Here is a 10,970-nt window from a genome sequence, read left to right on the forward strand (position 1 = left end):
AGCAAAAATTTAATATAAACCCTGGTCTTATTTTCGGAGAAATACGGTAGTTGAAAGTTAGTTGACCCAAAATCCTTTTTGACAAACCAAGTATCTCGAGATGAATGCGCTTGTAGTGCTTGAAGCAGTCTTCCACAGTCTAGGTGGAGATTTGGAGACTAGTTGTTCAAAGATGTTTGGAGGGTACCAAGCTAGGAAAGGCTGGTTTATATATCAGCGGGGTGGTGGCATCGCACTCCTATATAGTATATAAAGGTATGACTGTGAAGACTCTTTGAAAAATTTGCCTTGCCTCCCATTAGTCATTCTCAGAGCTGCCTAAATCATTTCAGTTTGTGTCACTCATTAAATAGCTTTGTCTGTTGTTTTATGGAGGGCACTGAAGGTTGCGAAGCTGTTGCAGTCATGGTAGGGGGGCGGGTGGCTGAGATCAGTGGAAAAAGGATAAAACTTGGGAGGTAGGGCAGAGAGACAAGCCACTTCAAAAGAACTCATCTGAAGCTTGGGACAGCTCCGCTGAATCTTTCAAATCTGTCTTCTCCCCGAAGAATGAATCAACTTGACATTTTAGCAACTTTTTGAAGAAATGGGGTGAGGTAGCTGAAACACATCAAAGAGCAAAAAAAAACAGCAAGGATCTGAAAAAGAGCATCTTTCATCTCACTCCCTAATTATTTTTCTCTTTTAGTCACAAACAGATGAGGTCCCTTGTCCTATTTTAATTTCACAAAAGGACCGTTACGATATTGTTTTATGTTAGCTATTATCCCTCTCAGGAAACAGGACATTACAAATCAGGTACTGTGATCTGCTTTAAAAAGTTGCCTCTTGCTTATATGGATTTATCTGATTGTTGTCTACTTTGTTGAAGTCATTTTTAAATATCCCCGCAGGTTTCTCTAATGTAGTAATATGGACCCCAAGGGTCAATGGGACTATCCTTGGTTCGTTGCATATATCAACATATTCTACATTATAACCATTATTGTTTGTTGCACAGTCAGCCAGATGTTTAGACTGGGTTTGACATTTTGTTCATCTATTTCAGCGGTTCTCAACCTATGGGTCGCGACCCCATTTGGGGGTCGATCGACCATTTCACGGGGGTCACCAAGCAAGGCTGTCCGCCATTTTTTTCCCCTTTTCCGGCGGGTGCCTTACCTCCCTTGGGCTGGGCCAGCTGGTGGTCGGCCTGCTCTGTCTCTGCCGCTTGCCAGCTACGCCTCGGCCGGCGCAGGGGGCGGAACCATGTATGTGCGGCGCTCCTGGGCAGGAAAAGTCCTCGACTTACGACCGGTTGGGTAGTCCTCGACTTACGACCGGTTTAGTCCTCGACTTACGACCGGTTTAGTCCTCGACTTACGATCGGTTGGGGGTCGCGGCATTAAAAAGGTTGAGAACCACTGATCTATTTAGTCCTTCCTGTTCCAGGTAAAACTGAGTTGCACCCAAGGTACTTGTTACTCTTGGTATTATCTTCGCTTTCTTTTGCCATAGTCATTCCACTTGCATTTGCAGGTTTTTGCATTTTCTTCAGCTCTTTCTCTTCTCTTCTGCTTTCTCCAGGTACTGCAACATCCACTATCCAGCACTTTAGCTTTTTCCCTTTTTTATTGCTGTGTTTATTCTGTGGTTCGTTCTTGCTTGCAAGCAAATGGTATTTCTTGCAGATATTCCAGTGCGCCATTGTTGCTACTTTCCAGCCATTGTTTGAAGTCAGTCTGGGCAATCCTCTTGTAGCAGGTAACTGGGTGGTCCACTGGTTCTTCAGATTATTGGAGAGGCAGCGTTTGCTTTCTGTTGCAGTCTTCTCGATTCTTTGTATGCAGCCAGAATTAGCCTCTTTTGTCTCTTTTGTCAATTTTCTTGTTCTTAGCCATTACCAGGTCTTCTTGTTATCTGCTTTGCCTGCTAATTTTTTTTATTATGGTTCATCGCACAGTCAACCAGACTATATTTGGCATTCTTATCTGCCTATTGTTGTTGGTATTCATTGTACTACTAGTTAAAGTGGTATTTATTAAATTATTTTCATATAATACATTTTTAGGGGGAGGGTTGACGAACAAAGTGAAGGGAATGATAAGCTGAAGAGTTTGGGGACCTGTAAAATGAATTTGTAATTTGCTAATATGGCAGAGGATGTGATCTACCAAGATGTAGTTGTATTTCTTCAATGAATAAATGAATAAGTGTCGTGTTTTTGATTCATTGGTTTAACTGGGTTCTCTTTATATAATTTTAGAGTGCATAGAGAAATGTGTAGAGAACAGATCATGTTTTAGGTCACTTATACAACAATATTGAAAATTCAAAAGGGTTCTCAAACTTTTGAGCACTCATGAAGTTTACAGTGGAGGTGAGAATTCAGCTAGAGCAGTGGTGGCGAACCTTTTAGAGACCAAGTGCCCAAACTGCAACCCAGAACCCACTTATTTATCGTCGGGTGCTGGATGGGCATGGCCCACTGGGGGGCATGGCCTACTGGGTGGGCGTGGCCATCTCTTCTCGGCCCCAGGCCTGGCGGTGCGCTTGCCTTCCGCGGCAGAGGGGCCGAGGCGGCGGCTGGGGGTGGCTCCAGGCAAGGTGGGCGGCGTTTTGGCGCTGACAGGGTGGGGCCGCCGGGCAGGTTGCCAGCCAGGAGTTGGCCTTTTGGGAGAGCAGAACCCCCATCCGCCCCCATAGCCCAGGTGGCCAGCTCCTTCTAGATCCGTGGGGCAGAGGCCTTTTGCAGGCCTCTGGAGCCTGGATTGGGCCGCTGGCGCATTGCAAAATCACCCCGCAGCCATGGATGCGAGCTCCAGAGGCTTTGAAAAGGCCTCAGCTGCCTCCACCATCCAGCCTGGATCTGCCCAGCTCTTGCAGCTGCTCCCTGATTCCCAGTGCAGAGAGAAATAGAGCAAGAGCCAGGCGCACGTGGAGAGGGGGCAGGGAGCAGCCTGGCCCTGCCTGGGGCAATGGCTCGTGTGCCCACAGGGACGGCTCCGGTACGCGTGACATATGTTCGCCACCACTGAGCTAGAGGCTTCCTGGCTCATAAGTTCAGTCATATAGTATCATATATTTAGATTCTCCCTTATTTATGATAGATGTAAGGTAGCAGCGTTGTGTAGAACCTTCTTAACCATGCTTCTTGCTACCGGGTGGGTTATTGCTTAAAAATGATTTATATTTTCAAGCAAGTTGCACATATTGTTACAGGTAGTCCTCAATTAACAAACAGCTTATTTAGTGACCATTCAAAGTTACAACAGCACTGAAAAAAAGTGACTTATGACTGTTTTTCACACTTACAACCGTTGCAGCATCCCCATGGTCACGTGATCGAAATTCAGATGCTTGCCAACTGGTTCATATTTATGTCTATATCTAAGACAAAGAAAAGTATTTACTTCAAAAATCCTGAATTTACTTCAAGAACGTTGCAATTTGGAGAAGAACAATGTGTGTGCTTGTGTGCATGCACCTGCACCTGGAAAGTTCCCATCCCTTTTCTTACTTTTGACACTGACATGACTATTAATCATTGCTAGATGATTGATCTCCATGAGGTTGTCGGATTCTCCTTTCAAACCTTCATTCTGTTTGGTGACAGCATTTGCATGTATATGTTGTGTGAAGGAACGTTTCCTTTCTCTGTCAGGAATCTGCCAATCAGTTTCACTGGAGGATGTCAGATTGTAACATTTTGAGTGGGATAACTCTTGATTCATACTTTGAATACTTATGAACATTTTTCCGCCCAATCATTTTCAACATATGAACAAAGCTAATAGCTTCTTTACAGCCACCCATCCCTGCATATTCCGACCGTTGGTCCCCATGCAACTATAAGGCTTCTGTATTACTTTAGATATTTAGTAATCCACACTTATTCTTTTATTTCCCTAACTCCTTACTATCTTTAAAATAAAAATGCAAAGTGGGCCTGGCCGTTTGTTGATGTCTGACTACTAAAAGAACAGTTGATAAAAACATGAGTACATCTAAGTATAATAAGACACCAAGAGTTGTTCAAGTGAGCTTTATTTAATCTCACACTCTTTATTATTTTTAACACATACAGTAGTTGGCTCTTTAATTGTTACTTTAAACAGATATTGGAAAATACGAAGATTTAAATTAATCATTATTAGATGCAATGCAGCTTGCGGTTTCCTATATTTATATTGCTTTATTACTTCAACTAACATCCTACTTTTCTACCCAATATGGTATTTGGGGCAGCTATTTTTTTTTTAAAAAAAGAACGAAACAATTAAAATCATGTAAAGAAATGTTAATTCACCTCATAAAACTTGAAGAAGAAATTTTTGATTTTTTAATGGTGGAAAGTGTGTCAACTAAGTGCAACTCCTGATGGAAGATAGTCCATTTGATACAAGTTCACACAGTTGTTTCTGTCTCATTCAAGTTCACATTAAGACAAGCAAGTTGTCTGAAACCAAGTTTTAAACTAATTAAAATTTCACAGTTAAGACCAAAAAGGCTGGCTAAGTTGTGTCCAGAAACCAGTTAGCAACCAATAATTTTATCTCAGCTGCTTTCCCAACAAATACTTGGATACTTTAGTCCTCAATTTAAGACCACAATTGAACCCCAACTTTCTGTTGCTAAGTGAGACATTTGTTAGGTGAGTTTCACCCCATTTTATGACCTTTCTTGTCATAGTTGTTAAGTGAATCACTGCAGTTGTTAGGTTAGTAACATGATTGTTAAATGAATCTGTCTTCCCCATTGACTTTGCTTGTCAGTAGTTCGCTAAAGGGGATCACATGATCCTGGGACACTGCAACCATCATAAATATGAGTCAGTTGCCAAGTGTCTGAATTTTGATCATGTGACCATGGGGTTGCTGCAGTGGTCAAAAGTGTGGAAAAATGATCACAAGTCACTTTTTTCATTGCTGTTGTAACTTCAAATGGTCACTAAATGAACTGTGTTATTGCCTGGTTTGGTACTTGCCATACGTAGGTCAAGAATTTCATGGTATCCACTTAAGTTTACTCAGAAACAAATTTCACTGAATTCAGGGGGCTTCCAGGTAGTCCTCAAGTTATGGCCGTAATGGAGCCTGCCCATCCTGGTTGTAACTCATGACTATCATGAAGCAGGTCAACCACGTGACTGACCTGATTTTACAGGGTTTTTTTGTGGTGGTGGTTAAGTAAACGCCACAGTTTCTGCCAGTGTCATTAAGTGACTCCTGTGGTCATTAAGTGACTCCATGATTTGCTGTGGGTTGGTTTTGCCAACAACTAGAATTAAATGCTGGGTTTTGACAGAAAGTGATAAAATGCAATCACGTAGCCATGGGACACTGCAGACTGCCATAAATGTTCAGTCACATGACCATGGGGAGTGGCCTGACCATCAGAACTTCAATACCGGGTCGTAAGTACCACCTAGGTGGGTCCATCGGAATTTCGAATAGTTGTAAAGCAATCGGTTGTAAGTCGAGGACTACCTGTATTTCTATATAAGCTTTAACTATTATAATACATCTTTTAGCTACGATGCATTAATATTCATGTATCATTATCCCCTGACACCCCACCCCACCCCAGTCTGAAATAAAACCATATAGCCCTGCACAAAAGAATCCATAGTTGCATAAAGTATTGATTACTGTTTGAGCTTTCCTAACAGCAAAGAACTAATAAACTGTGGAGAATATTTCATTTGATCCTCTGTTGGTTATTATTATTTTGAATTCTTTTCAGAAATAAAGGGAATCTCATTCAGGATCCAGACCAGTGTGAAAGGACCTTCGGGCACAGACATATTATTAAAGTTGTTGTTTCATTTACCACTCAGTTACCCATCAAGCTTGCCAAACATCTCTCTTCATTCTGAACAACTCACAAGGACACAGTGTCTGGCTGTGAGAGCAAGATTGCTTGAAGAAGCAGTAAGCCATTTGTCTCAGCCCATGGTACATGAGTTGATCCTCTGGATAAAGCAGAATTTTCAGTCTGTGGTTGAAGAAGCTGAAATCCCAGCCTGCAGTGGGCAAAGTACTCCGTCAGTGAAAACAGCCGAGGAAGATGATGTCTGGACTGCCCTTTTGCATCTAGACCATATGAGAACCAAAGGAAAATATATCAAAACGGTCGAAAAATGGTGTAGAGATCTTGATCTGGCGGGAAGATTGATGTTTATGGGCAAGATGATTCTCATACTTCTTCAAGGAGACAAGCGGGACATTAAGGTGTAGGCTTTGCTCTTTGTGGCTGGTATACCATTGAATGAGAATGAATATTTGAGAATTTTGCTTGTAGCATTAACCATCGGAGATATCCCAGTTGGTTGCTGATTTTCACACAAAACCCAACCTTCCTCTGGTTGTTTTCTCCCTCTGTCCTCCGGGTTTCCCCTCCATAAAAGTTACATCCACAGCAATGTTTAATATTGGATTTGCAAGGCTAGCCACAATTTGCACTGAGAAAGGGTCAGCCATCACAACTTCACCACTGTCCCTTCCACGCAGGTGAAGAACTCCAAAATGAGCAATGACAGCAGATTGGGTAGAATTTCTTCCACTTGCTTACATTAGCCTCACACCAGGGTGAGCAGATACACGATAGGAGAAATTTGGGGTGACCTCTGTGGTTGTCCACTCTTTGGGGAGTCTAGGTTAGTGTTTCTCAATGTTGGCAACTCGAAGATGCATGGACTTTGATTCCCAGAATTCCCCAGCTAGCATGCTGGCTGGGGATTTCTCAAGAGTTGAAGTCCAGACACCTTCAAGCTGCTAAGGTCAAGAAATAGATTTAGATGGTCTAGGTATGTGGAAGACCACCCATCTTCAAGCTGCCAAGGTTGAGAAACATTGGGTTGCGACAATGGCTTTTTGAGATACAGTGGTAAATGGGCTTTTTCCCCCAGTTAATACGGTAGCCTCACCACCCAAGTGCCCTTCACACTTTCTAGCAGTAAACGAAATACTAATGCATTAATTAATCATGAAAAAGTTGCTGCCCTTTTATGACACCCCATTTGTGCTACCATCGGCAGCTGCTTCACTCGAACTAATGGATGCTATTCCTGTAACCAAGAATGGATGATTATACATAGGCCAACACGTATCTTCCATTGTGATGTATGGAATTATGGATGAATCATGACAAATTTAGTATTCTGTCATGCCTTCATGGCCAATGAAATGTAACTGGTAGAAAGTTGTGTTCAGAAATGGATTATATTATTTAGATCTGGATAATAATTACAGTCCTGTGAGTCGGCTGGAATTTTATATGGAAATATATATGCAAACTGACAGATGGGAAAATTGAACAACTCCTAAATGTGAATTATTCCTAAATGTCAAAGTGGAACTTTCTGTTTTTTAGTTTAATGCCATTTTGTGAGCAATTTGCATTCGCAAAAGCCTTCAGTTACCACAGTTTTGGTTTCACTATTTTGTTCTCCAGTCAACTCTGTAGTATACTCAGAACTCATGGCAAATCTTAATGAGAATGGATGGCATTGTTCTTTTTTAGCCTTTTTTTTAGCAGGGCATAAATTTGCACCGCTCAAGTCTTATTAATCTGATCACTACGTAATACATGAATAGAACAGAATATCACAGTTGGAAGGGACCTTGGAGGTCTTCTAGTCCAACCCCCTGCTTAAGCAGGAGACCTTATATAATTTCAGACAGGTGGCTGTCCAGTCTCTTCTTAAAAGCCTCCAGTGATGGAGCACCCACAGTTTCTGAAGGCAAGCTGTTCCACTGGTTGATTGTTCTCACTGTCAAGAAATGACATAAGGTTGCAATCCTGTTTTACTTAAAATGAAGTAAGGCTATTAAATCTCCTGGACCTGCCTCCTAAATAAGCATAAAGAGGTTGGTACTGCTTATGTAGTCTTTATCTGTAATTTTAGCAGATTTTCAGAGAATTCCGGACTACTCTATCGTAGATTGGAAAGTCAAATAAAAAAAACACCAGCCGGTGATAAACTTGTTCCAAATTACTGTATTTCAAAAGAAAATTGCATGGAAGTATCTATAAAATCTATCACCAAGAGCTGAACTTGACTTGAAAGAGAGTAGATTATACTTCTCATCTTTGGTTGCCACAATTTAATGCGTGGCTGTAATGGTAAGTCACCAGGAGCTGAGCTTGACTTCAAAGACACCCTTCCTTCCTTCCTTCCTTCCTTCCTTCCTTCCTTCCTTCCTTCCTTCCTTCCTTCCTTCCTTCCTCCCTCCCTCCCTCCCTCCCTCCCTCCCTCCCTCCCTCCCTATATATGTATCTTATTTCTATCCTTCCACAATCACAAAGATTCTCAGCAAATTACACAGAATAAATAATACATTTAAAACATAGGGTACAAAACAAACAACACTCAAACATTTTATTTTAGTGACGTGTAGTCTCAGCTTACTGGGGTAATACAAGTAGTCCTCGATTTACGACCGTATTGGAGCTTGCCCATGATTTTACGACCTGATTTTATGATTCTATGTCCATTTTTGTGGCAGTTGTTCAGTCAAATCACCATAGTCGTTAAGTGAATTCATACTCATTAAACAAATGCCCTGGTTGTTAAGCAAACCCATTATTCGCTATGGGGTGTTTTTGCCAAAAAACCCAAAGTAAACCCTGGTTTTCAGTAAAAAAATATGTGACTGCAGGATGTTGCAAATGGCCATTAAATGGAGGCTGGTTGCTGAGCAGACAAAATGCAGTGATGGGACCACGGGGGAGGGCCCAGTTGTTGAAGGTTCGGTACCGGGTGGTAAATGCCTTTTAAGGAGGGTCCAGTGGAACTTCAAATGATCATTAAGCGACTGATCGTAAGTTGACGACTACATATAAACAGGCTTGATTTTTAATTGTTATGGATTTATAGTGGTAGAACTTTATTTTATTTGTAGTTTTGTTGTTGTTATTGTGACCTACTTCTGTTTTGAGGCTGCGAAACCAATACCAAACAAACGGTCCTCCGTCATAAAAACATTGGCAAGATTTGAACGTGTGCATGTGGGAGTTCTAAATTTGGAATGACTTTGTTGTTTGATAATAAACTAAAGTCATTCTGGGACTCTTCACCATTTCAGAATGGAATGTAATAGCTCTGAGCTGAAGGACTTGCCATAAGAGCTTGCCTTTTTGTTATTCTTGTTTGTGAAAAAGATGGAAATCACATGGCCAAACCGTGCAACATGGTTTGTACCAAGTATTAAATAGAAGGTCCTTGTGTTGTTAGAGAGAATGAGTTTGGAAGAGCTTTCATGTCATGGCAAAAAACAACAACCCCTCTTCATCTTTTCTCCAGGCCCTAGAGCTAATCTTTAACAAAACACAAGAAAAAAACCCGGTGTGTTAATACTCAAGTAGGTTTAATTCATGTAAGAAGAAAACAAACACTTGAAGCAGAAAAAAACCTAAGCTGACATTACTACTACACCCACTCAGGTGTAGTAGGAGAAAATGTGTATTGGGAAAAAAAAAATCTGTGTGTATGTGTTTACACAAGTTGCCTATCCTTGCTCAGGGAGATGATATAAGAAATACATCTGTGGCCGAGTGAAGAAACATTTTAAATATTCATTGCAGCAGACTGTAGGGAGTGTAACTCAGAAATTAGTTATATAAATCTGTTTATTTTTCATACGAGTTAACATATGAAGTAGGATAAATTGGAAAGGAACTGCATCAGATGTAATCCTACTTTTTATAAGAGTGCTAAAAATGCTCAGGAAAGCTGCTTTGGAAATCTTCGTGCAGTTGTTCATAAACTTATACAATTCAGTGTATGCCTTTCACATGTCACATGAAAATGTAAGTGCAACATCGTCATACTTTACACTGGCAAGGTTATTTACTAGCAACAATAATACTGCCACTAATAAAATGGCAAATAATTGACTTACGGGTTTCAGCCAAGATGTATTTAGAAATCTATTCAAGAAATACGTTTTTTTTCTGTCAGTAATATTTGTCCTTGGGCTATTATGGATAATGTATATTAATGTTGTTGAACTATTAGTCTTTTTTTTCTGATTTAGGAATACCTTATGCTCCAAAAAACTAGCAAAGTGGATGTGGATTCGAGCGGAAAGAAGTGTAAAGAGAAAATGATGTGCGTACTCTTTGAAACAAAAGTACAGGCTGAACACAGAAGGTATGATTTAGTTGCGTTCAGCTAGAAAACCAGCTTTGAATTGATAATTATATTCTGACAAAGAAGTTGGCATATTCATGAAGTCTTTCTGGTACAATGTAGGTTTCAGGCATTTGAAGTCAAAGAATACTCAACGTTGGATGAGCTGCAACATGAATTTGAGGCCGCAGGACTCGCAAAACTCTTCAGTGAGTTTGTGTCGGCTCAGTTAAAATAATTTTGAAGCAAGCCCAAATGATTGTGACTTAAACTGTCACTGAATATATCAAATGAACAGGATGATAACACGGAAGGTTTGGTGATGAACATGTCCTAAAGGTTTTCTGAAGCAAACTGTCACAAAAAAGCCATCTACTTGCACAAAGCACGAGGCACTTCTCACAGTAGAACAGATGTTACTTTGCTGTGTGCCCTGACAGCATTTTGCTACTAACTGTTGAAAATTTCAGCAGTTGATATTTAAGAACTGTAGGTCAGGTGTGAAGGAATTGCTGTTGTCCTTGGGATTTGGAAACCTAATTTTGCAGATTTTTTTATACATATATTTTCTGTCTATTCTGCATAGGTATTCAACACATTTTTTGCATCATATTTTCAAAAAGTAATGCTTAAGTACGTGACAATATTATGCTCTAAAGAGCTTGCGTTTTAATTTATTAATTGAAGAATATAAGGGATGAGACATAATTTTGAAGTTGGTTTGCTCTTTTTTTTTAATTTTAGGAAAGTGAAGTAAAATAACTGTGGCATTTATTCCCAGAGATCAGTTTTGCCCTTTCATAAAAGTAAGAGTTTCACCTTCTATTTAGAAATTGGATTTAAAATTCACCTTACT

The 10,970-nt window shown here is 40.4% G+C and overlaps 1 protein-coding gene across 1 annotated transcript in view; it reads left to right on the forward strand.

Moving 5' to 3' along the window:
* The window catches only part of RWDD3 (RWD domain containing 3), a 23,856-nt gene extending 13,221 nt beyond the window's left edge, over nt 1–10,635 (forward strand). Inside the window, exons 2-4 of the mRNA XM_015829372.1 lie at nt 5,725–6,212; nt 10,020–10,135; nt 10,238–10,635. Of these exons, the coding sequence (XP_015684858.1) occupies nt 5,725–6,212; nt 10,020–10,135; nt 10,238–10,352 (719 nt within the window). The 3' untranslated portion in view covers nt 10,353–10,635. The remainder of the gene's footprint in view (nt 1–5,724; nt 6,213–10,019; nt 10,136–10,237) is intronic.
* The last annotated feature ends 335 nt before the right edge of the window (nt 10,636–10,970 follow it).

Source organism: Protobothrops mucrosquamatus, unplaced genomic scaffold (genome assembly GCF_001527695.2).
Source record: "Protobothrops mucrosquamatus isolate PMUCROS unplaced genomic scaffold, P.Mucros_1.0 scaffold_233, whole genome shotgun sequence".
NCBI classification, from domain to species: Eukaryota; Metazoa; Chordata; class Lepidosauria; order Squamata; family Viperidae; genus Protobothrops; species Protobothrops mucrosquamatus.